This window comes from Limanda limanda, chromosome 10 (assembly GCF_963576545.1).
Source record: "Limanda limanda chromosome 10, fLimLim1.1, whole genome shotgun sequence".
Lineage (NCBI taxonomy): Eukaryota > Metazoa > Chordata > Actinopteri > Pleuronectiformes > Pleuronectidae > Limanda > Limanda limanda.
The window spans coordinates 15,291,770-15,315,622 of NC_083645.1; the positions used below are offsets into that span (position 1 = coordinate 15,291,770).

A 23,853-nucleotide genomic window follows, 5' to 3' on the forward strand; every position below is an offset into this window, starting at 1 on the left:
CAGTCAGGAGCTGGATTTCAATCTGGCTCAACAGGTAGAAAATCTAATTCTTTAGAAAATATTTTAGTATCTACAACATAACTTGTGTTGCTAGTACCTTGTGTTTTTTGTTAACCATCGATAAATGGAACCCTGTAGAAAAGTGCCCTCACAGGTGTTCAGTGAGTAATGACTAGTGATTGAAGTTGCAATGTTAAGTACACTTGATTTTGTCCAGACTCATTGGAGCCTCTGCATTTATCTCTGCACACACCTTGTGCATTAGTTAATACTGGTTTGAGTCTCTATAACTTCACCATAACAGGTGGATTTGTCCTTTTGGCAGGATTTTGAATGAGGTGCTTGGTAACTTCTGATGTGAAAATCCAATCTGACTAAATTATTTGATCTTGCTCGTTTTATTTTTCCTCAGAGAGCAAGTGGCTCAATGCACCTCCTATCTTCGAAGATGAGAAAACCCCAGAAGTTGCCGACGACAGTGAAAACTCTGCGAGTCTCCCTTATCACCCGGTGTACCAGGCAGGGAAGCTGTCCCAGTTCGAAAGGACCCTTGAGGGGGGCGACTATGAGTACGAGTCTCAGGAACAAGGCCTCCCACCACATTATTCAGGACCAGAGTATTTTTACACACCACTGGATGAATCTCTTGAAGCCGACACCAGCCCACCTCTCCCAGAAGAACACTGGATTGCTTATCCATACTACGACTACAGGTTCCTGACCGGCCAATATCCACCAGGCACAGTCCGTTACTCCAGCAAAAGTTTAGAGACCGGAATCAACAACTACGACGAGAATCACTTTGTGAGAGAATACTATTCACAGCCAATCAACACTCCCATGGTTGAAATCCCTGAGGTTCCAAATGCTCCTGCAATTGTCGGTTCTAGACGTGGTAGTGCAGCTAAGCGAAACATTTATTCAGGTAGAGCCCCCAGGCAACCAATACGCCATGCAGGTGGTTATGGGAGCAAATCTAACGCAGTCAAGGTAAATTGACACAATCTGGCACAAAATCTTGTCTATTTTTCTTTTTTGTACATGTGCTAATGTTGACCTTTTTGTCTTTCAGCATGGCTAAGAGGTGGATCCTACAGCAGGATGTTTAAAAAAATCAATAAAATACCTTTTCAAATACTTGCGTTTCATGCATTTTTATTGACATGTAAAGGACCTGTTCCACATGGCAGTGTAATTAAAATGGTGGTGACAAATCAATCATGGGGAAAAGATTGTTTTAACATGCAGCTGCCTCTGCCCTTAATGTACATCATGATGTGAAAAGCTGCAAGTTTCCAAACGAGTCAGTAAAAAATGACAGCTCCACTTGATTTCATGGCCTCTGTCTGGAGGTCCAGAGAGGACATGGAAATACAGATGGCGCAGAGTTGTTTTTTTTATATATCATCCTAGGGGTACCAATACCTCCAACTCAAATTCCAGAAAGGTGTTTAATATGGGCCTTGTAAATGTTACAAGAGTGCAAAAAAAACTAGTGGAAAGAGTAATATCTGACATCCAGTCACACGTTCTCAATGCCTCAGATACAAACATATCAGTCCTGATGCACTGGTCTTCTAGAGCGATACAGCACATGATATTAAAAATACAGAGTCAAACCCAAAAGCTGTGAATTATAACTGAAGTCAGAGTTAACTTTAACACCTTTGGATGAGTTCGGGACAATGTGTCTTGCAATTAGTTACTATACAAACTTGTCGTGTGGTTGGGGCTTCAGTGATGGTCTTACAGCCTACAGTTAATTTATATATACATACACTTTGCCATTAAACCAAGTTATTTGATTTGTATAACCCTTTTAACAATGCTCAAACTTTACATAGGATTAAAAAGAAAACTGAAGCTAGATGTAAGGTACGTGTCATCAAACTGCAGCACATTATTATACACTATATTTTGGGTTAAAGTGTCAGACGAGCCTAATCATGAAATGTAATGCAATATTCACAGAATGTTGTTTCATCCCTTCAGTGGTGGTTCAAAGACCTGCACAATCATTGGAGCTATTCTGAAAGCTTGTCTAGACCCGACACCGTGATGTCCGTTAATTGGTTTTTCCTTTAATTTGTCATGTATCCGTGTTCAGCCTCATGAACACAAATGAACTCTCGCCGGTCACAGTGGGCTTAGACGTGAGCCTCTCTGCACTGATGTATTTGCGTACCCGATGGTGACGAGTCTGACTCCAGATCAGAAGCTTGACAGTCCGACTCCTGTCTGCGTCAAACAGTAACACTGATGTTTCACTTTCAAAAAAAAAATTCCGAAAGCAAAATGGAAAATAAGAATAATGAACTCGAGTTCAAAGTCGGAGCCGCTGAAAGGTAAATGCATAAAGTTAACAGAAAACATACAGAGCGAAAAAACATTAGCAAATAAAACACATCAATTGAGATTATATGGCCTCTATGCAGTGATTTGTTTTGTGGATCTGAACTGCATATTCCTGCTTTGGATGGTTTGCTTTTCAGCTAAAAGGCATTGTGCCTTCCAGATTTCGAATGGATGTGTGATAAATACTGTCCCCTGTAGGTTTGTCAACTTAGAACTCGCTAGATGATGTTTTCCTCACCAAAACTCTGCTGCAAAATCTGCAGAGTGCTCACCACCAGCACATGATCGGGGGAAATTTTCTGTGCAAATAATATGTTCACTCTGTTTTGGAAACTGCTTAATTTATGGCCTTAGCACATTTATTGCATACATTTAAAGAACTATAACGTCTGACTCCAGATCAGAAGGCTGCGTGTTCAAAGGTCAAAAAGGGTATTTGGAAATTCCAGTGTCTTGTAAAAATGTCCAGGATAATTAAGTCACCAGTTCTGTACCAACATTTAGGCTGACATGTTAACGTGCATTCTCTGCTATCACTTTATCAGAACACCCATTCAGTAAATATCTTTATTTACAAATAACACATCGGTTCACTCTTACATATTGTTTTAATAATGACCTTTACACCTCTATTTCATCCGTCTAAAGAGGCATTCCTGTCACTGTCTATGGACCTTGTGGCGCAACGGTAGCGCGTCTGACTCCAGATCAGAAGGCTGCGTGTTCAAATCACGTCAAGGTCAAACAGATGTGTGATAAACAATTTCAAGTTATTTTCTGTAAAGAACACTTTCGTTCACTTTTCAATTACTGAGTTATCGATGGCCTTTGCACTTGTACTGCATCCGTTTAAAGTTGCATTACAACTTCCAGACATAGACCTTGTGGCACAACTGTAGTGCATCTGACTCAGATCAGAAGGCTGCATCTTCAAATTATGCCATGGTATTGTTGTCCTGTTATATTTTCCAGGATGTCAGCAGTTCACTGTGGAAATTTAGCATGACATGTTTGCTCTACACCAAATGTGAAAATTTCTGCCATGTTAAGAACTAATTTGTTCAGTGTTAAATCTCTCTTATTTAATATCACTATGTGTGTGTTTACAGACCTTGTGGCGCAACGGTAGCGCGTCTGACTCCAGATCAGAAGGCTGCGTGTTCAAATCACGTCAAGGTCAAAGGGGACATTTGGAAATTCCTCTGTCCTTTAAAAAAATCTCAGGATATTTTAATCATCAACATTTAGTGCGACATGTTAACATGCATTCTCTGCCATCACTTAATCAAAACACAAATTCAGGAAATATCTTTATGTGCAAAGATGTAATTGGTTCACTCTTATATGTTGTTTTATTAATGATCTTTGCATTTCTATTGCAACCATTTAAAGTGGCATTATTGTCACTGGCCATAGACCTTGTGGCGCAACGGTAGCGCGTCTGACTCCAGATCAGAAGGCTGCGTGTTCAAATCAAGTCAAGGTCAGCAGTGCTATCAAAAGCAGGTGTTCATCCACAGCATCACGTATTAGTTATTGAACATTTGTTCTTTAGCAACTTTAAGTGGATGTATAAAAAAGCCTTCTCCACCACCACCTTATCAAAACACCAAATCAGGAAATATCTTCCAACTGAAGAATTCATTGGTTCAATGTTTAATTCAGTTTTAAAGATTACTTTGCACTTCCATTGCATCTCAATTAACGTCAGTATTTGATTTTACAGACCTTGTGGCACAACTGTCGTGCATCTGACTCCAGATCAGAAGGCTTCATCTCAAATCATGTCAAGACATTGTTAAAATCAACATGTCCTGTGATATTTTCCAGGATGTCACCAGTTCAGTGTCGAAATTTAAGTTGACATGTTAGAGAAGGCTCTCCATCAAATCTGAAAATAATCCGCCTTGTGAAGAACTCATTGGTTGTCGATGTCGAAGTCGATCCCTCTAAATTAACATTACTGTAAGTTTTTACCGAACTTGTGGCGCAATGTTAGCGCGTCTGACTCCAGATCAGAAGGCCACGTGTTCAAATCACGTCAAGGTCAAACAGATGTGTCCTATTTCTGTGTTATGAGGTTCTTTTTAAAACGTTTTTCATAATCAGTCATTTTCAAATAATTTTCCACAAAGAACACATTTGTTCACTTTTGAAATACTGATTTATAGATGGCCTTTGCACTTGCATGGCATCCGTCTAAAATAGCATTACAACTTCCAACAGCACAAACCTTGTGGCACAACTATAGTGCGTCTGACTCCAGATCAGAAGGCTGCATGCTCAAATCACGTCAAGGTGTTGTTGCATTCAATGTGTCCAGTGACATTTTCCAGGAATCCACCAGTTCACTGTCTAACTTTAGGGTGACCTGTTAGGGAATGATTGCCATCAAATGTGAAAATATCTGCCTTGTGACGGACTCATTGGTTCAATGTTGAATCCCTCTAAATGAATATCACTCTATGGTTTTACAGACCTTGTGGCGCAAATTTATGGGGATGTATAATAGAGTCTTCTCCACCAATTCGTAATCAATACACCGACTCGGAAATATCTTCCAACTGAAGAACTCAATGTTTAATTCTCTTTTATTGATGATATTTGCCTTTCCATTGCATCTAAATGAATATCACTGTATGTTTTTACAGACCTTGTGGCGCAACGGTAGCGCGTCTGACTCCAGATCAGAAGGCTGCGTGTTCAAATCACGTCAAGGTCAAAAAGGATATTTGGAAATTCCAGTCCCCTGCAACAATTTCCAGGACAATTTAGTCACCAGATCCCCACCAAAGTTTTGTGTGACATGCGTTCTCTGCTATCACTTTATCAAAACACCAATTCAGTAACTATCTTTATTTACAAAGAACACATTGGTTCACTCTTACATATTGTTTTAATAATGACCTTTACAGTTCTATTGCATCCATTTAAAGTGGCATTACTGTCCAAGACCACAGACCTTGTGGCGCAATGGTAGCGCGTCTGACTCAAGATCAGAAGGCTGCGTGTTCAAATCACGTCAAGGTCAGCAGTGCTATCAAATGCACGTGTTCATCCACAGCATCACGTATTAGTTATTGAACCGTTGTTCTTTAGCAACTTTAAGTGGATGTATAATAAAGCCTTCTCCACCCCTCACCTAATCAAAACACCAAAACAGGAAATATCTTCCATGTGACGGACTCATTGGTTCAATGTCGATCCCTCTAAATGAATATCACTCTACGGTTTTACAGACCTTGTGGAGCAATGGTAGCGCGTCTGACTCAAGATCAGAAGGCTGTGTGTTCAAATCACGTCAAGGTCAAACAGATGTGTCATATTTCTGTGTTATGAGGTTGTTTTTAAAATGTTTTTCATAATCAGTGATTTTCAAATAATTTTCTGCAAAGAACCTTTGCACTTGCACTGCATCCGTCTAAAATAGCATTACAACTTCCAACAACACAAACCTTGTGGCACAACTGTAGTGCGTCTGACTCCAGATCAGAAGGCTGCATGCTCAAATCACGTCAAGGTGTTGTTGCATTCAATGTGTCCAGTGACATTTTCCAGGAATTCACCAGTTCACTGTCGAACTTTAGGGTGACATGTTAGAGAATGCTTGCCATCAAATGTGAAAATATCTGCCTTGTGACGGACTCATTTGTTCAATGTCGATCCCTCTAAATGAATATCACTGTATGTTTTTACAGACCTTGTGGCGCAACGGTAGCGCGTCTGACTCCAGATCAGAGGGCTGCGTGTTCATATCACGTCAAGGTCAGCTGTGCTGTCAAAAGCATGTGTTCATCCGCAGCATCACGTATGAGTTATTGAACAGTTGTTATTTAGCAACTTTAAACGGATGTATAATAAAGCATTCTCCACCACCCCCAAATCAAAACACCAAATCAGGAAATATCTTCCAACTGAAGAACTCAAGGTCAGCTGTGCTTTCTAAATGCACTTGTCTATCCACAGTATTAGGTTTGACTTATAGAACTGATGTGCATTGGCAAATTTATGGGGATGTATAATAGAGTCTTCTCCACCAATACTTAATCAATACACCGACTTGGAAATATCTTCCAACTAAAGAACTCAATGTTTAATTCTCTTTTATTGATGATATTTGCCTTTCCAGTGCATCTAAATGAATATCACTGTATGTTTTTACAGACCTTGTGGCGCAACGGTAGCGCGTCTGACTCCAGATCAGAAGGCTGCGTGTTTAAATCACGTCAAGGTCAAACAGGATATTTTGATATTCCGGTCTCCTGCAACAATTTCCAGGATGATTTAGTCACCAGATCTCCACCAAAGTTTTGTGTGACGTGCATTCTCTGATATCACTTTATCAAAACACCAATTCAGTAAATATCTGTATTTACAAAGAACACATTGGGTCACTCTTACATATTGTTTTAATAATGACCTTTACAGTTCTATTGCATCCATTTAAAGTGGCATTACTGTCCAAGACCACAGACCTTGTGGCGCAACGGTAGCGCGTCTGACTCCAGATCAGAAGGCTGCGTGTTCAAATCACGTCAAGGTCAGCTGTGCTATCAAATGCACGTGTTCATCCACAGCATCACGTATTAGTTATTGAACCGTTGTTCTTTAGCAACTTTAAGTGGATGTATAATAAAGCCTTCTCCACCCCTCACCTAATCAAAACACCAAATCAGGAAATATCTTACAACTGAAAAACTCATTGGTTCAATGTTTAATTCAGTTTTAAAGATTACTTTGCACTTCCATTGCATCTTAATTAACGTCAGTATTTGATTTTACAGACCTGTTGCACAACTGTCGTGCATCTGACTCCAGATCAGAAGGCTTCATCTCAAATCTTGTCAAGAGATTTTTAAAATCAACATGTCCTGTGATATTTTTCAGGATGTCACCAGTTCAGTGTCAAAATTTAAGGTGACATGTTAGAGAACACTCTCCATCAAATCTGCAAATATCCGCCTTGTGAAGAATTCATTGGTTCAATGTTGAATCCCTCTAAATTAACATTACTGTAAGTTTTTACCGACCTTGTGGCGCAATGGTAGCGCGTCTGACTCCAGATCAGAAGGCTGCGTGTTCAAATCACGTCAAGGTCAAACAGATGTGTCCTATTTCTGTGTTATGAGGATGTTTTTCATAATCAGTCATTTTCAAATAATTTTCTGCAAAGAACACATTTGTTCACTTTTGAAATACTGATTTATAGATGGCCTTTGCACTTGCACTGCATCCGTCTAAAACAGCATTACAACCTCCAACAACACAAACCTTGTGGCACAACTGTAGTGCGTCTGACTCCAGATCAGAAGGCTGTGTGTTCAAATCACGTCAAGGTCAGCTGTGCTTTCTAAATGCACTTGTCTATCCACAGTATTAGGTTTTACTTAAAGAACTGATGTGCATTGGCAAACTTATGAGGATGTATAATAGAGTCTTCTCCACCAATACGTAATCAATACACCGACTCGGAAATATCTTCCAACTGAAGAACTCAATATTTAATTCTCTTTTATTGATGATATTTGCCTTTCCATTGCATCTTAATAAATATCACTGTATGTTTTTACAGACCTTGTGGCGCAAAGGTAGCGCATCTGACTCCAGATCAGAAGGCTGCGTGTTCAAAGCACGTCGAGGTCAGCTATGCTTTCTAAATGCACTTGTATATCCACAGTATTAAGTTTCACTTATAGAACTGATGTGCTTTGGCAAATGTATGGGGATGTATAATAGAGTCTTCTCCACCAATATCAGTATTCTGTTTCATTGATGATATTTGCATTTCCATTGCATCTAAAGGAATATCACTGTATGTTTTTACAGACCTTGTGGCGCAACGGTAGCGCGTCTGACTCCAGATCAGAAGGCTGCGTGTTCAAATCACGTCGAGGTCAGCTATGCTTTCTAAATGCACTTGTATATCCACAGTATTAAGTTTCACTTATAGAACTGATGTGCTTTGGCAAATGTATGGGGATGTATAATAGAGTCTTCTCCACCAATATCAGTATTCTGTTTCATTGATGATATTTGCATTTCCATTGCATCTAAAGGAATATCACTGTATGTTTTTACAGACCTTGTGGCGCAACGGTAGCGCGTCTGACTCCAGATCAGAAGGCTGCGTGTTCAAATCACGTCGAGGTCAGCTGTGCTTTCTAAATGCACTTGTCTATCCACAGTATTAGGTTTGACTTATATAACTGATGTGCTTTGGCAAATTTATGGGGATGTATAATAAAGTCTTTTCCACCAATACTTAATCAATACACCGACTCGGAAATATCTTCCAACTAGATAGATAATAGAGACTCAATGTTTAATTCTCTTTTATTGATGATATTTGCCTTTCCAGTGCATCTAAATGAATATCACTGTATGTTTTTACAGACCTTGTGGCGCAACGGTAGCGCGTCTGACTCCAGATCAGAAGGCTGCGTGTTCAAATCACATCAAGGTCAAAAAGGATATTTGGAAATTCCAGTCTCCTGCAACAATTTCCAGGATAATTTAGACACCACATCTCAATCAAAGTTTTGTGTGACATGCATTCTCTGATATCACTTTATCAAAACACCAATTCAGTAAAGATCTTTATTTACAAAGAACACATTGGTTCACACTTACATATTGTTTTAACAATGACCTCTACAGTTCTATTGCATCCATTTAAAGTGGCATTACTGTCCAAGACCACAGACCTTGTGGCGCAACAGTAGCGCGTCTGACTCCAGATCAGAAGGCTGCGTGTTCAAATCACATAAAGGTCAGCTATGCTTTCTAAATGCACTTGTCTATCCACAGTATTAAGTTTCACTTATAGAACTGATGTGCTTTGGCAAATGTATGGGGATGTATAATAGAGTCTTCTCCACCAATATCAGTATTCTGTTTCATTGATGATATTTGCATTTCCATTGCATCTAAAGGAATATCACTGTATGTTTTTACAGACCTTGTGGCGCAACGGTAGCGCGTCTGACTCCAGATCAGAAGGCTGCGTGTTCAAATCACATCAAGGTCAAAAAGGATATTTGGAAATTCCAGTCTCCTGCAACAATTTCCAGGATAATTTAGACACCACATCTCAATCAAAGTTTTGTGTGACATGCATTCTCTGATATCACTTTATCAAAACACCAATTCAGTAAAGATCTTTATTTAAAAGAACACATTGGTTCACACTTACATATTGTTTTAACAATGACCTCTACAGTTCTATTGCATCCATTTAAAGTGGCATTACTGTCCAAGACCACAGACCTTGTGGCGCAACAGTAGAGCGTCTGACTCCAGATCAGAAGGCTGCGTGTTCAAATCACGTCAAGGTCAAACAGGATATTTGGATATTCCGGTCTCCTGCAACAATTTCCAGGATAATTTAGTCACCAGATCTCCACCAAAGTTTTGTGTGACGTGCGTTCTCTGCTATCACTTTATCAGAACACCAATTCAGTAAATATCTTTATTTACAAAGAACACATTGGTTCACTCTTACATATTGTTTTAACAATGCCCTCTACAGTTCTATTGCATCCATTTAAAGTGGCATTGCTGTCCAAGACCACAGACCTTGTGGCGCAATGGTAGCGCGTCTGACTCCAGATCAGAAGGCTGCGTGTTCAAATCACGTCAAGGTCAAACAGATGTGTCCTATTTCTGTGTTATGAGGATGTTTTTCATAATCAGTCATTTTCAAATAATTTTCTGCAAAGAACACATTTGTTCACTTTTGAAATACTGATTTATAGATGGCCTTTGCACTTGCACTGCATCCGTCTAAAATAGCATTAAAACCTCCAACAACACAAACCTTGTGGCACAACGGTAGTGCGTCTGACTCCAGATCAGAAGGCTGTGTGTTCAAATCACGTCAAGGTCAGCTGTGCTTTCTAAATGCACTTGTCTATCCACAGTATTAGGTTTGACTTATATAACTGATGTGCTTTGGCAAATTTATGGGGATGTATAATAAAGTCTTTTCCACCAATACTTAATCAATACACAGACTCGGAAATATCTTCCAACTAGATAGATAATATAGAATCAATGTTTAATTCTCTTTTATTGATGATATTTGCCTTTCCAGTGCATCTAAATGAATATCACTGTATGTTTTTACAGACCTTGTGGCGCAACGGTAGAGCGTCTGACTCCAGATCAGAAGGCTGCGTGTTCAAATCACGTCAAGGTCAAAAAGGATATTTGGATATTACGGTCTCCTGCAACAATTTCCAGGATAATTTAGACACCAAATCTCCACCAAAGTTTTGTGTGACATGCATTCTCTGATATCACTTTATCAAAACACCAATTCAGTAAAGATCTTTATTTACAAAGAACACATTGGTTCACTCTTACATATTGTTTTAACAATGACCTCTACAGTTCTATTGCATCCATTTAAAGTGGCATTACTGTCCAAGACCACAGACCTTGTGGCGCAACGGTAGCGCGTCTGACTCCAGATCAGAAGGCTGCGTGTTCAAATCACGTCAAGGTCAAAAAGGATATTTGGAAATTCCAGTCCCCTGCAACAATTTCCAGGATAATTTAGTCACCAGATCTCCACCAAAGTTTTGTGTGACGTGCATTCTCTGCAATCACATTATCAAAACACCAATTCAGTAAATATCTTTATTTACAAAGAACACATTGGTTCACTCTTACATATTGTTTTAATCATGACCTTTACACTTCTATTGAATCCATTTAAAGTGGCATTACTGTCAAAGACAACACACCTTGTGGCGCAACGGTAGCGCGTCTGACTCCAGATCAGAAGGCTGCATGTTCAAATCATGTCAAGGTCAGCTGTGCTTTCAAAATGCACTTGTCTATCCACAGTATTAGGTTTGACTTATAGAACTGATGTGCTTTTCAAATTTATGGGGATGTATAATAGAGTCTTCTCCACCAATATCATCAATTCTGTTTTATTGATGATATTTGCATTTCCATTGCATCTAAATGAATATCACTGTATGTTTTTACAGACCTTGTGGCGCAACGGTAGCGCGTCTGACTCCAGATCAGAAGGCTGCGTGTTCAAATCACGTCAGGGTCAAACAGACCCTGTGGGGTTAAACTTGTCAATCTCGTATTTCAAGGTGAGAAGTGACTAAATGAGTATCATGCCAAAAATCTGTTCCTCTTTCTGCTGTTGTGCAATAATGGTTAGGAGTGATACCATAAGCTAGTGTGCCTTTAGGCGTTCAATAAATTTGGTTATCAAAAATAGAAAAATAAAACATTAATATTTAAAATATTAATATTAAATCATATCTTTAGTTTGACTAAGTTCTCGCGGGGCACCACCCTTCATAGAAGGGAAAAGATAGCCAATTTATTGATTAAGATCAGTCTCATTTAGATCTAGTTCAATTAGAAATCTTAATATTTACTATTAAAGACTATATAATGAACAGTTAAGGTTTATAGAGTTCTTGACAGTGTAGAGGTTGGCAAACTTCACTTATGCAACATTAATGACAGGACAAGGTTAAAAGAAAGCATTTATTATAAACATAATAAGTATAAAACACCAATTACTAAACAATATACTAACTAATAAAGATGTGTGTGGGTGTGGGTGTGGGTGTGTGTGTGTGTGTGTGTGTGTGTGTGTGTGTGAGGGTCTCGCTGGTGGCTAACAAAGAGAGTCACACCTTCCTGTGATCTTTTAAGATCTCTAAGCTAGCAGGCCCCCCCCCTCCTTCTGGTCGGGGGACGTAGCTAAGTAGGTGAAGAGATATGCGGGGTCTGTGAGAATGCTAATCAGAAAATGGCAGGGTCTGTGTTGAGCCCGACTTACATTAACCTTGATTTAACTTGTAACACAATATCACCACATATATCAAACTTATAAACACCACACAGAATCAAATAAACAGTCTTGCTTAGCCTAGTAAAATTATTAAGCCCAGATAATGTTACCAGTCCAAGGACAGGGAGAAAGTTGCTGTGCAGTTCGGTTAGCAGTTCAGGCTTTTGAAGTCTCTGGTTCGTGTGGTCTCTGCTTCCGCGGTTCTGTTGAGCTGTGCAGTTCAGTTGCTTATTGAAGCCGTAGTTCTTACCTGCAGGACACCGAGTCGCTGCAAGGAGTTTAGAAGAAGCTTGAGATGCGTGGAGGTTTTCTTGAGAAGATGAGCTGGAAGCTCGACCTTTGACCTCCAGTTGTTGGAAAGAGAATATTTGAGCTGGAGGAATCCGGTTCCTCCACTCGCCGATGCAGGAGGAAAGGCCAGCGGCCTGCTGTCCTCAGTGGTGGTCGGTGGAGAAGAGCGCTGCTGGAGCAGCCTTCGGCCCTCCGAGGGGTTGGAGAAAGAGAGTGACTCTGGGGGAGCCTTGACCTTTTATAGACCCGGTTGCCCCTTGGTCATGGGACCAGACTGACCAATTGGAGTTGACCCTGGTAGATATTCGCACCTATGTGCGAAGATGCTGAAACAAAGGGGACATGTTGCCTCCTGGGAGACGGAGTTATTTGACCTTCTCAGTACAAAGAGAACACATTGCACTCTGGGAGATTGAGTATTCTCCAGCCCATGCGGCTTGTGGCTTTCTCAAGACAAAGGCCATGTGCTCTCAGGTTTTGACTTCCAATACAGGCCTGAAAGAGAGGCCTGCCTTTTTGCACAAAAACCATGTCCCAACATCCCCCTTGCGGCGTCAGGATCGCACCTGACGTGTGTTCCTGAGGGCGTACTTGAACATGTTTAGTGCAAAGCTGGAAAAGTCAATTGTCAGTTCATTTGGACTGTAACATCTGGGCATTTGTATACACTATCTAGTTAGCTAAGCAAGATTCAAATTAGACAAATCATTCAGAGTTACAGTAACAGTACAAAATGAATAACCTGTGCTCTTCACTAGGTTTAAGGAGAAAACAGAAAATGTGACATTTGTAAATTGTAAGATAAGATGTAGAGAGAGACGCGTACAATAATAAGGTCATTTTTGAAATGTCCAAGAGTTTTGTTCACTCATTGGGTCTTACTCAATGTAGTACTCAGTCGTATCTGTTAGATTTAACAATTTTCCTGCGGAAGGATGTCATAATTTTCAAAATCTCAAAATTCAAATGACTGTATCATTGTTTCTGTAATAATATGCTAATGTAATAACCTGTGTGGTATGGACTACATTTATTGAGGAATGAAAGTAGTCGATCCAAACATATTTACAAAGTTGGCAGTGGTATGTAAGTTTTAATCAGAATTAAGGTTTTGAGTTTGCTGCTGTTGCTAACAAAACAGTTTTCCTATTTTAACTGCATTAAACTTACTACTGACTGTCAGTACAGTGTTTAACTGTGTTGGTTATGAGCGTGAGGGTCGAGCTCTGGATCGCCTGTGTCGTGGCTCGGGGCTGTAACGCTCTGCGGGGCCAGACTCTAAGTTGACTTCAGAGGCGCTGTCACTGTGTGCTCGGTCATAACCATATTTTGAGCTGTACTCAGAGATGCTGTCGTCATCTTCTGAGTGGTTGTAATATGTCTGGGCCAGAATGTCAGAGTACGGCTTCCTGCAGCTTCTACTGTGGGAATGCCGATCTCTGGGAAGGTGGTGAACAGAGCGCCTGCACTCTGTGTCCCCACGCTGCTTGCTGTCACCCCCCCTTCTTTTGTTGTGAGGGGGGCGCTTTGAGGCTGCAGACAAATTTGACACCTTGATGTTTGTTCTGACAGGCTCGGTTGCACCAACTGCTGCCTTGACAGAGACAACAGTTTCCCAAGCCACCTGTGACATCTTCCTGATCTGCTGCATTGAAGGTTTTCCTTCCTGTGTCATCAGTACAGCGTGTGTGCGTATACATGGATGTAAGTTACGTAAGAAAATAGTCTTGAAGGTGGGATCTTCTTCTAGTCCTGGTGTGTTCTTTCCCTGAAAATAAACATGCCTCAAGCGTTTGAAATAATCCTTGGGATTTTCACGACGTGAGTGTTTAATTTGGGAGGCTGTAACAATGGCTGTTATCACATCAGGAGTAGAAGAGAATTCTTCGACTAGTGCTCGACAGAGCTCTGTGTAGTTACATGCGACGCTGGAAGGAAGTGACTGAATAAACTTGTGAACAGCTGTAGAGCTGGTTTTTAACACAAGTCTAACCTTCTCTCTTTCTGTTGCATTTGGCACATCGCTTAAGCTGAGATCTAGTTCCCTAAAGTAATTATCAATGTTGTTATCACAGTTGTCTGGATCAAATTGTTCAATATCTTTAGCTAGAAACTCAAGCAACTCGAAGCGCGGACACTGTGGGGTCCGGCTGCGTGCATCACCTGCTACAGGTCTCTCTGGTTGAGGGGGAGGTGCTGAAACATTTTGGAATGTTGAAGTCCCCCCTTTCAACAGTTGTGCACGAAAAAATGTGTCATGCATCAGTGGATGAGAAGTGTATGAGGCACAATGTGTTCTTGAAGATAAACTACATGTGTCATCAATGTCAGTGTCAGAGTCAGTGAGATGGGAAGTTAGGAAGCTGTTACCTCCTCCTGTCAGTGGAGGATCAGAAGGTGACTTAATTCCCAAAGACTTCGGGTCAGATGGGATTCTGTCCCATCTTGGGAGTGAAGAGGGAGTTAACCGTACACTATCGGAGGAGTTTGAATCGGAATAACCAGAATCACTTTGGTTCAAAAACTGATGTGAGGCCGCGCCTTCTATTCTAAGTTTTAACAATTCCTCCTTGTGTGAAATTAGATCTGACTCTGCTGAGTGCAGGTCTTCCAAATAGTGCAGAGTTTTCTTACTAGCAGTCTGGACCTCCTGGAGGAGAAAAGCATTTTGTGCTCTCAGGGAATTTACCTCCTGTTCCATGGCTGCTTTGCTCTGACAGGCAAGGTTGATTTGCCTGTGGAAATTTAGGATCATACATCTCAACAATGGGCCCTTTGATGCTGTTTGTGCATCACACCTGTCATTAAGAAGTGAATCTATTTCTTTAATGCACTCATTGAAGTTCAACTTGCTGATGAATTCAGGATAGCCAGGGGTCAGGCTCTGTGCTAGGGAAAAAACAAATTGTTCAACACAGGGGTTCTCCATTGTTGAAACTGAAATTTAAGGATTAGATTTAAGTTTATAAATCAAAAGCGTGTGGTTGGCTTTTGTGTCGCGATGGCAGACACCTTGTAGTGTGGATTCTATCTTACACAAGCCTAACCGAAACTATGGTGTGTTAAATAGTTCACCAAACTTTTAATAGCACTAACTGATATGCAAGGCAGTAAGAGTTAGGGATTCTATAAATTCACAGGGCTGGAAGCACGCTGTGGCTCTTTCTCAGGTTCTCTTTATCCAACTTTGGCTGATATGCTAGGCAGTAGCAGCTAGGTACAAGCTCTGTTACATATGGCCGGTGGCACGATATGTCTTAATTCAAAAGCATTTAATAGTTACAGGAAATTTCGCAGCTTGACCAGTTAACATTGAATATGTGATATTCAAATGTTAAAAGAAATTCTCAAAATTTCAACAACGAACATTCAACTAGAATTATTAGCAACAGGCAATCTTTTAGTGTAACAGTATGGGGACTTAAAATGGTAGTTATTAATAATTAATTATTAATAAACATTTAATTTATGAGTAAATTAAATTTAGACCACAATGCACTTGTTTGTAAATACGGTTGAATGTCTACTCCGGTGGCAGACTAGTGGAATTGAATTCAAACCTTTAGCTTGACTGCAAATTCCAAATTCAGTTCTTTCTGGTGTTGGCCAAAACTGAAAAACACATTAATATTGCATAGTCATGAAGTTTTGCCAACTGTACTCTGCCTCACACGGGCTGCACCATAAATGTTGTGCAATAATGGTTAGGAGTGATACCATAAGCTAGTGTGCCTTTAGGCGTTCAATAAATTTGGTTATCAAAAATAGAAAAATAAAACATTAATATTTAAAATATTAATATTAAATCATATCTTTAGTTTGACTAAGTTCTCGCGGGGCACCACCCTTCATAGAAGGGAAAAGATAGCCAATTTATTGATTAAGATCAGTCTCATTTAGATCTAGTTCAATTAGAAATCTTAATATTTACTATTAAAGACTATATAATGAACAGTTAAGGTTTATAGAGTTCTTGACAGTGTAGAGGTTGGCAAACTTCACTTATGCAACATTAATGACAGGACAAGGTTAAAAGAAAGCATTTATTATAAACATAATAAGTATAAAACACCAATTACTAAACAATATACTAACTAATAAAGATGTGTGTGGGTGTGGGTGTGTGTGTGTGTGTGTGTGTGTGTGTGTGTGTGTGTGAGGGTCTCGCTGGTGGCTAACAAAGAGAGTCACACCTTCCTGTGATCTTTTAAGATCTCTAAGCTAGCAGGCCCCCCCCCTCCTTCTGGTCGGGGGACGTAGCTAAGTAGGTGAAGAGATATGCGGGGTCTGTGAGAATGCTAATCAGAAAATGGCAGGGTCTGTGTTGAGCCCGACTTACATTAACCTTGATTTAACTTGTAACACAATATCACCACATATATCAAACTTATAAACACCACACAGAATCAAATAAACAGTCTTGCTTAGCCTAGTAAAATTATTAAGCCCAGATAATGTTACCAGTCCAAGGACAGGGAGAAAGTTGCTGTGCAGTTCGGTTAGCAGTTCAGGCTTTTGAAGTCTCTGGTTCGTGTGGTCTCTGCTTCCGCGGTTCTGTTGAGCTGTGCAGTTCAGTTGCTTATTGAAGCCGTAGTTCTTACCTGCAGGACACCGAGTCGCTGCAAGGAGTTTAGAAGAAGCTTGAGATGCGTGGAGGTTTTCTTGAGAAGATGAGCTGGAAGCTCGACCTTTGACCTCCAGTTGTTGGAAAGAGAATATTTGAGCTGGAGGAATCCGGTTCCTCCACTCGCCGATGCAGGAGGAAAGGCCAGCGGCCTGCTGTCCTCAGTGGTGGTCGGTGGAGAAGAGCGCTGCTGGAGCAGCCTTCGGCCCTCCGAGGGGTTGGAGAAAGAGAGTGACTCTGGGGGAGCCTTGACCTTTTATAGACCCGGTTGCCCCTTGGTCATGGGACCAGACTGACCAATTGGAGTTGACCCTGGTAGATATTCGCACCTATGTGCGAAGATGCTGAAACAAAGGGGACATGTTGCCTCCTGGGAGACGGAGTTATTTGACCTTCTCAGTACAAAGAGAACACATTGCACTCTGGGAGATTGAGTATTCTCCAGCCCATGCGGCTTGTGGCTTTCTCAAGACAAAGGCCATGTGCTCTCAGGTTTTGACTTCCAATACAGGCCTGAAAGAGAGGCCTGCCTTTTTGCACAAAAACCATGTCCCAACACTGCAGAAGTGTGTTTTGATTATCTGTGAAAATCTTCTCGCAATGAACACATTGGTTCATTCTTATAAATTGTTTAAAGAATGACATTTACACTTCTATTGCATCCATTTAAAGTGGCATTGTTGTCACTAGTCACAGAACTGGTGGTGCAACGGCAGCGCGTCTGACTCCAGATCAGAAGGCTGCGTGGGGGACGTATAATAGATAATAATTCTCCAACAACACCTTCAAAACATCAACTCAGGAAATATCTTCGAACAGAATAACTCATTGGTTCAATGTTTAATTAATTTGTATTGATGATATTTGCACTTCGATTGCATGTAATTTAACATCAGTGTTTGTTTTTACAGGCCTTGTGGCGCAATGGCAGTGCGTCTGACTCCAGATCAGAAGGTTGCATGTTCAAATCATGTCAAGGTCAAACAGATTTATTACAATCAATGTGTCCCAAGTTTTTTTCCAGGATATCACAGGGTGACATGTGAAAGAGCGCACTCAACCACTAGATTATCAATTTAAGCAACGTCTGAAGAAATCATTGGTTACATTGTGTTTTATTGATGCTCTTTGCTCTTGTATTGAAGTATGCTAATTAATACTGAAAGATTTCCTTTTACAGACCTTGTGGCGCAATGGTAGCGCGTCAGACTCCAGATCAGAAGGCTGCGTGTTCAAATCACGTCAAGGTCAAACAGTAGGAAATCTCTTTGTCATGCAGAAGTTTCAAGAACATTTCAGTCACCAGTGACATGTTAACAAGTGTTCCCCATCATTACTTGATCAAAACAACAAATCTGGACATATATTTCCATGCAAATAACTAATTGCACTTGTTCTACGATGACAGTTTCTGATGAATGTTTGGTGTAGTTATGATGAGTTTTTTTTTAAACTCTTGCTGGTGTCATACTGCAAATGTCCCCATTGTGGGATGAATTAGGGATTATCTTATTTTACTTTGATTTCTTGAGCTCCAGCAGGCTTTTTGTCCACATCTTGCTTCAGGATTATATCGATCTAATTAAAGTGTGCACAATGAGCTCACAAGAAGGCGTTGACCCTTTAATAGCCATAAAGACTGAGACAGAGAGGAGGAGGAGACCAGGATATGGGGGGGGGGGGGGGGGGTATTGACAGACAGAGTGGGAATAAAGATAGACGTGTATTTTTAAAACCATCTGTTATGTGTTGAATGAGTCGATGCGTTGTTAAGCTGGGACAGCGAGCTTGGAGGCTGGACTTGTACCTTCTTAATACTGTATGTATTTCCCATTGTGACTCTTATAAAGTTGAAGACAAGGAGATAAAGAGAGATAAGTAAAAAATACCATTTGTAGAAAAGCCTAATAATGGTGGACAAGGATTTAAAAAGAGAGCAACGTTGTGGTTTCTATTTTTACATTTAAGCATAGTCCCTGCTATATCATCAGTCATCCCTCCTTTATTCTTTTACCTGTGTTTCTGAATCAGGAATAAAGAGCGATCCACAATAAATAAAAGGTGAGCAGGTTCAGAAATGAAAAAAAATGGAATTATATGAGGTAAAGTCACTGGTTTCCATTTTTTAAGAAGATAAAATATAAAACCATATTGAGCCAAATATTCAACTGCAATTTTCAGTTGATAATGTGAGGATTGACTCAGTGATAATCTTTTTCTGGAAGTGTCAATGCTTATTCTCAAAATTTGGCGTTCGGGAGCATGTAATGTGTGGAATCTACTCATATTCCCATTTAATGCATAATTGATTTTGCACTCGTGCTGGCAGCTTAATTATTGTGTTTTTCTGAAGTTCAGGAATCAACTTGTTATAGCTTTTTTAAGCCAAACAAAAGCAGATAACAAGAACGATGCTCAGAGTGCATACCTCTGCCACAACAATCCTTTCATCAAACTCCAATTAAATTCACTAAACTTTTATATGGATCTACACCAAATTACATATATATAATAATATCAGTCCAATAAACATGCAGGATTTTTTTATCAAGTTCTATGAATTCCTGGATTTGCCCCCTGCTGCACCATAATGTAGTTTTTTTGTGAGTTTGGTGCAGGATGTCATTGTTTCCGGTTAATAAATATATGCCTTTGAGTTTGATAGGCCTCAAACATACAAGCTTTGAATGCCAGCATACCAGCATCTAAATCCTCTTTTTTTATTAATACCAAAAACACAGAGGCCTGTTGTGTGTGTGTGTACACACCAGCAGGTTTCATTGACTGCATGCGTACAGCCACCTGTTTGTGTGTATGCGTATGCATGTGTACAGCCAAGGTTTCCACAGCAGACGCAGCTGCTCGCCCCACTGGTCTGCGTCTGTGCCACTGTGGCTCTATTTCGGGACCCTGTGTTGTTCGAAAGGTCAGATAAAGAAGCCTAGGAATCCTCACAAAGCAGAGGGTGGGGGTGTCGGGAGAAGGAGGACATCCACAAACCAACGCACACACACTCACACACCGAAGACAGAGAGGGTGGAGACAGGGACAGAAAAGTGAGGTCGAGGAGAGAGGAAGAGTGTGACATATTCAGCCGGGTTCCTGTGAAGAGGATTCACCTTTGACTAAATGAAAAGCTTTTAAAAGAAAATCTTATCCATTATAGAAATAAACGTATCTTAACATCATGGATGGAGAATCACCAAGCCAGGAGACGTCTGAGTCAACAGAGACGACCAATCAGACTGATACCAACAACAATAACAACCAAGTGAGTATTAGATATGTTAATATTCAAGTTTTAATTATTTGTAAAACCCAAAATGACTGTTGGTGTTAAGTTCTGTACCGGGAACAGGCAGGGTGAGTATTTGTGGCCATGGCAGGTGTTGTGTTGAGAGTGAGAGCAGCAGGATAAGAGAAATGGTGTTGGTTAGATTCACGTGTTACACACAGTCACACAAGTTGTGCAAAGTAATGCTCGAGCACATTCACAATAACACTGTGGATTTTCGTAGTACCTCTGATGATTCACCACTGGAAGGCCTGACCTGGGCTGATTGTTTTAACTATTATGTTTTAACTGTTTTGACTAAAATAAATTGATAGTAAACTTTGTAATAGAGTAATGTGTCAAAGTTCAGAGACTGTTCAAATGAGACTTGATAACGGTTTTATGTCCTTGGGTAAAAGTGACATTTGAATTTCAAGAGCAATGTGATTAGTTTTTATTAGGGTGACATTAATCTGTTCATGATGCAGTTTAAAACCTACAACAAGCTTGTGTAACTTTAAGTTCAACTTCTCCATTGGATCTACATATGTGAGATACTCAACAAATCCCAGGTCTCACATTACGCGGTGTGATATATCACCACAAGTGTGGCACAGTAAGCCAGCATCTTACATAAAGTTACTAATAACACAGACATTATGTTCCTAATTATTTAAACAGGATGATCAAAGATTCTTTCTAGGTTTTTTTGTATTTTTTAAAGACAAACTGCAGCAGGACAGAAACAGGATATACGTCTGTTGGGTAACACTCATGTCTGTGCTTTCATTTATATTATATAATATTATTTTATTTATTTTGATAGAATATTAACCTTCAGTATTTTGTGAATATCTATTCACATGTTAAAGCATTTTGAAAGATTATTTACGAGAAATGTCGTTTTTATATCACTCCCGCTCTAATAAAATTGATAAAACTGTAGTACAGTCCTTTAGATACTAACCATGAATGAATAAGTCGGATCATATGTCACAAATATTCACAGTTGAAAAAAAGGAAAACTGTAAAAGACGCATAAATTTAAGGTTTATCAACAGGTGCACATATCTAGATGTGCACTACATGTGCACATCAAGTGCAGAGTCGCACGACATTTCTTGTGACACAAAATACACAACAAAACACAATCTTAATGTCACTCTTTCTAATCCAGGCTGGCGAGCCAGAGCCAGAGCCAGAGGGGAATAAAGACACAGCGAGGGAGCGCTCAGACATGGAGACAGCTGAAGATCAGGGGTCGATGGAGGATACAGTTTCACAAGAGAGAGGAGGTGATGAGGAGGAGGCCAGTGCCGATGACACGGACAAACCCCAGAGGATTTCAAAGTCTGATGAGGGTGACAGTGAAGAGGCTGAGCCAGATAAAGACCAAGCCTCTACTGGGTTGAAGGATCCAGAAGTGATAAACAGAGAAAAAGAAGAGGAGGGAGACGTGGAACAAAACAAGAAAGAAGCACAGCAGGTGGAAGAGGTCAAGACCGGGAAAGACGAAGAGGAGCTAAAGGACAAAGACGGAGAGAGTAAAACAGGGGGAAAGGCAAAGGAAGAGGAGACAGATGTGAGTGGGAAAGCAGCAAAGGAGGCAGAGAAGTCAAAACTAGTCAAAGAAGCAGAGGTAGACACGAAAGACAAAGAAAAGATAAAAGAAGTAGAAAAGCAAGGGAAGCCCAAGAGAAAGAGTGGACCTGCTTCCTCGTCTGTTTCCAGACCGAGGCCTACTGCACGCTCTGTTAGAGCAACCACTAAAAAAAACATAATAGCCAAATTTGAACAAGGCGCACCAGAGTAAGTCATCATTCACAATTTAATATAGTTCAGAAAGTATTGATCCATTTGGGGGTTTCATTATCAACTATATTGTGATCTTTTCAGGACACCAGTAGCACGCAACTTCAAAGTTCAGAGATCGTCTGCAGCCGTGGCAACGGGTGCTTCAATCAAACAGAAGATGCTTCAGTGGTGTCGCAACAAAACCCGGAACTATGAGGTCAGCTCAACACAGAATCTTTTTTTTAACTTTTCTGTTTCAGCTTATCTTCTGAATTGTTCTTTAGTTTTTGAGACCATAAAAGGTACAAATTGATTGAATTAAGCTATTCTGCCTTCCGTGTCTGTATTTGGTTCTTTTCTGTTGACCGTTCAGGGCGTCAACATAGAGAACTTCTCATCGTCTTGGTGCAACGGGATGGCTTTCTGCGCTCTGATCCACCGCTTCTTTCCCGACGCTTTCGACTTCAGCTCGCTCAGTCCAAAAGAGAGGGAGAAAAACTTCACTCTGGCCTTCAGCAATGCAGAGTATGGAATATTTCATTCTTCACACATTTGGATTCAGTTTAGATTGGATCAGTTCATGTTGCAGCTTGTGAGTAACCACATGCACAATGAACAAAATAAGGTAATTGTTAGCTAACACATTATACAATAAAATATTTCTGCACCAATAACAATAATGACAATAATGACAAGAGATAAAATACTGTATGATATTAGAGGTTGTTTATTAGCTTAGTCAAATTGCCCATGCACTTTTGGCCACAGTAGGAATTACCCTGTAAGCCTAGAAATAATTTATTGCCAACAAAAGTTCTCCGTTTAAATTTTTTAAATAAAAGTTAAAGTTAAAAAGCGTGTGCAATCATCTATACAAAGAACCAAAAGTTAAGTCAACTGCAAAATAACAGGTTTAACAAAGTAGGTTGTGTAGGATGGCCCTTTATAATATAATATATATATATATATGTATGTATTTATAAATATGACATAATGAGGCTAATTTCGATCAATAAAGTCTTATTTTAACCCATTACTACAAGAGTATACTTTGTATTATTAATCAATATCTACCCAGTGAAGCAAAAGTTTTCAAATAAATGTAATGGGTTAAAAAGAAAAGTAGATACAGTCTATTAAAGCTTTTATAAAGTGAAAGTTTGAAGCTGCAGAAAATTGTAATACTCAATAGTACCTTACCGTTGTATTCTTTTTATAGTGTAGCGAGTAAATTTAGTTGGTTACTTTCCACCTGATAGATTGTCTCCGCTCCTCCTTCCAGGTCACTTGCTGACTGCTGCCCCCTGCTGGAGGTGTCTGATATGCTCATGATGGGTAACCACCCGGACCCCATGTGCGTGTTCACGTATGTCCAGTCCCTCTGCCACAGCCTGTCCAAAATAGAGAAAGAGAGGAAGGACAGACAAAATGAAGAGAAAGAGAAGCCTGCTAATGAGGGAGAGGGGAAAGATAAAGGAGAGGATGTAATGGGAGAGGTGTCAACGGAGAAGGATGGAGACGAGTCCGCTGAGAAGGGGAAGATGGATGGCCCAGAGGAAAAAGAGGGAGAAGATGCTGAGCCTGTGGTGACTGGTGAGGAGGAAGAGGAGGATGCACTGAAAAGCTGCGAGGTGGAGGAAGGTGGAGGAGCGTTAGTGGAGGCAGAGTCGTAGAAAAACACTGACA

At 40.2% G+C, this 23,853-nt stretch overlaps 1 protein-coding gene and 25 non-coding genes across 26 annotated transcripts; all 26 read left to right on the forward strand.

Annotated features, from left to right (window-relative positions):
• Positions 1 to 3,026: 3,026 nt before the first annotated feature.
• trnaw-cca (transfer RNA tryptophan (anticodon CCA)) lies at positions 3,027 to 3,098 on the forward strand. The gene has a single exon. It is a non-coding gene; the product is annotated as a tRNA-Trp (tRNA).
• A 365-nt stretch (positions 3,099 to 3,463) lies between these two features.
• On the forward strand, positions 3,464 to 3,535 carry trnaw-cca (transfer RNA tryptophan (anticodon CCA)). Its single transcript has one exon. It is a non-coding gene; the product is annotated as a tRNA-Trp (tRNA).
• A 235-nt stretch (positions 3,536 to 3,770) lies between these two features.
• On the forward strand, positions 3,771 to 3,842 carry trnaw-cca (transfer RNA tryptophan (anticodon CCA)). Its single transcript has one exon. It is a non-coding gene; the product is annotated as a tRNA-Trp (tRNA).
• A 491-nt stretch (positions 3,843 to 4,333) lies between these two features.
• Positions 4,334 to 4,405, forward strand: trnaw-cca (transfer RNA tryptophan (anticodon CCA)). The gene has a single exon. It is a non-coding gene; the product is annotated as a tRNA-Trp (tRNA).
• Positions 4,406 to 5,005: 600 nt separating this feature from the next.
• On the forward strand, positions 5,006 to 5,077 carry trnaw-cca (transfer RNA tryptophan (anticodon CCA)). The gene has a single exon. It is a non-coding gene; the product is annotated as a tRNA-Trp (tRNA).
• Positions 5,078 to 5,314: 237 nt separating this feature from the next.
• On the forward strand, positions 5,315 to 5,386 carry trnal-caa (transfer RNA leucine (anticodon CAA)). The gene has a single exon. It is a non-coding gene; the product is annotated as a tRNA-Leu (tRNA).
• Positions 5,387 to 5,593: 207 nt separating this feature from the next.
• On the forward strand, positions 5,594 to 5,665 carry trnal-caa (transfer RNA leucine (anticodon CAA)). Its single transcript has one exon. It is a non-coding gene; the product is annotated as a tRNA-Leu (tRNA).
• Positions 5,666 to 6,052: 387 nt separating this feature from the next.
• trnaw-cca (transfer RNA tryptophan (anticodon CCA)) lies at positions 6,053 to 6,124 on the forward strand. Its single transcript has one exon. It is a non-coding gene; the product is annotated as a tRNA-Trp (tRNA).
• Positions 6,125 to 6,518: 394 nt separating this feature from the next.
• On the forward strand, positions 6,519 to 6,590 carry trnaw-cca (transfer RNA tryptophan (anticodon CCA)). The gene has a single exon. It is a non-coding gene; the product is annotated as a tRNA-Trp (tRNA).
• Positions 6,591 to 6,827: 237 nt separating this feature from the next.
• Positions 6,828 to 6,899, forward strand: trnaw-cca (transfer RNA tryptophan (anticodon CCA)). The gene has a single exon. It is a non-coding gene; the product is annotated as a tRNA-Trp (tRNA).
• A 483-nt stretch (positions 6,900 to 7,382) lies between these two features.
• Positions 7,383 to 7,454, forward strand: trnaw-cca (transfer RNA tryptophan (anticodon CCA)). The gene has a single exon. It is a non-coding gene; the product is annotated as a tRNA-Trp (tRNA).
• A 472-nt stretch (positions 7,455 to 7,926) lies between these two features.
• Positions 7,927 to 7,998, forward strand: trnaw-cca (transfer RNA tryptophan (anticodon CCA)). Its single transcript has one exon. It is a non-coding gene; the product is annotated as a tRNA-Trp (tRNA).
• Positions 7,999 to 8,180: 182 nt separating this feature from the next.
• trnaw-cca (transfer RNA tryptophan (anticodon CCA)) lies at positions 8,181 to 8,252 on the forward strand. The gene has a single exon. It is a non-coding gene; the product is annotated as a tRNA-Trp (tRNA).
• A 182-nt stretch (positions 8,253 to 8,434) lies between these two features.
• trnaw-cca (transfer RNA tryptophan (anticodon CCA)) lies at positions 8,435 to 8,506 on the forward strand. The gene has a single exon. It is a non-coding gene; the product is annotated as a tRNA-Trp (tRNA).
• A 241-nt stretch (positions 8,507 to 8,747) lies between these two features.
• Positions 8,748 to 8,819, forward strand: trnaw-cca (transfer RNA tryptophan (anticodon CCA)). Its single transcript has one exon. It is a non-coding gene; the product is annotated as a tRNA-Trp (tRNA).
• Positions 8,820 to 9,310: 491 nt separating this feature from the next.
• Positions 9,311 to 9,382, forward strand: trnaw-cca (transfer RNA tryptophan (anticodon CCA)). The gene has a single exon. It is a non-coding gene; the product is annotated as a tRNA-Trp (tRNA).
• Positions 9,383 to 9,618: 236 nt separating this feature from the next.
• Positions 9,619 to 9,690, forward strand: trnaw-cca (transfer RNA tryptophan (anticodon CCA)). Its single transcript has one exon. It is a non-coding gene; the product is annotated as a tRNA-Trp (tRNA).
• A 237-nt stretch (positions 9,691 to 9,927) lies between these two features.
• Positions 9,928 to 9,999, forward strand: trnaw-cca (transfer RNA tryptophan (anticodon CCA)). Its single transcript has one exon. It is a non-coding gene; the product is annotated as a tRNA-Trp (tRNA).
• Positions 10,000 to 10,168: 169 nt separating this feature from the next.
• trnaw-cca (transfer RNA tryptophan (anticodon CCA)) lies at positions 10,169 to 10,240 on the forward strand. Its single transcript has one exon. It is a non-coding gene; the product is annotated as a tRNA-Trp (tRNA).
• A 241-nt stretch (positions 10,241 to 10,481) lies between these two features.
• trnaw-cca (transfer RNA tryptophan (anticodon CCA)) lies at positions 10,482 to 10,553 on the forward strand. The gene has a single exon. It is a non-coding gene; the product is annotated as a tRNA-Trp (tRNA).
• A 237-nt stretch (positions 10,554 to 10,790) lies between these two features.
• Positions 10,791 to 10,862, forward strand: trnaw-cca (transfer RNA tryptophan (anticodon CCA)). Its single transcript has one exon. It is a non-coding gene; the product is annotated as a tRNA-Trp (tRNA).
• A 237-nt stretch (positions 10,863 to 11,099) lies between these two features.
• On the forward strand, positions 11,100 to 11,171 carry trnaw-cca (transfer RNA tryptophan (anticodon CCA)). Its single transcript has one exon. It is a non-coding gene; the product is annotated as a tRNA-Trp (tRNA).
• A 182-nt stretch (positions 11,172 to 11,353) lies between these two features.
• trnaw-cca (transfer RNA tryptophan (anticodon CCA)) lies at positions 11,354 to 11,425 on the forward strand. Its single transcript has one exon. It is a non-coding gene; the product is annotated as a tRNA-Trp (tRNA).
• A 6,584-nt stretch (positions 11,426 to 18,009) lies between these two features.
• Positions 18,010 to 18,081, forward strand: trnaw-cca (transfer RNA tryptophan (anticodon CCA)). Its single transcript has one exon. It is a non-coding gene; the product is annotated as a tRNA-Trp (tRNA).
• A 197-nt stretch (positions 18,082 to 18,278) lies between these two features.
• trnaw-cca (transfer RNA tryptophan (anticodon CCA)) lies at positions 18,279 to 18,350 on the forward strand. The gene has a single exon. It is a non-coding gene; the product is annotated as a tRNA-Trp (tRNA).
• Positions 18,351 to 20,286: 1,936 nt separating this feature from the next.
• On the forward strand, positions 20,287 to 23,840 carry smtnl1 (smoothelin-like 1). The gene is made up of 5 exons (XM_061079457.1): positions 20,287 to 20,370; positions 21,551 to 22,182; positions 22,270 to 22,384; positions 22,541 to 22,692; positions 23,450 to 23,840. The coding sequence occupies exons 1-5, from the start codon at positions 20,287 to 20,289 to the stop codon at positions 23,838 to 23,840; spliced, it is 1,374 nt and encodes a 457-aa protein (XP_060935440.1).
• Positions 23,841 to 23,853: the final 13 nt, after the last annotated feature.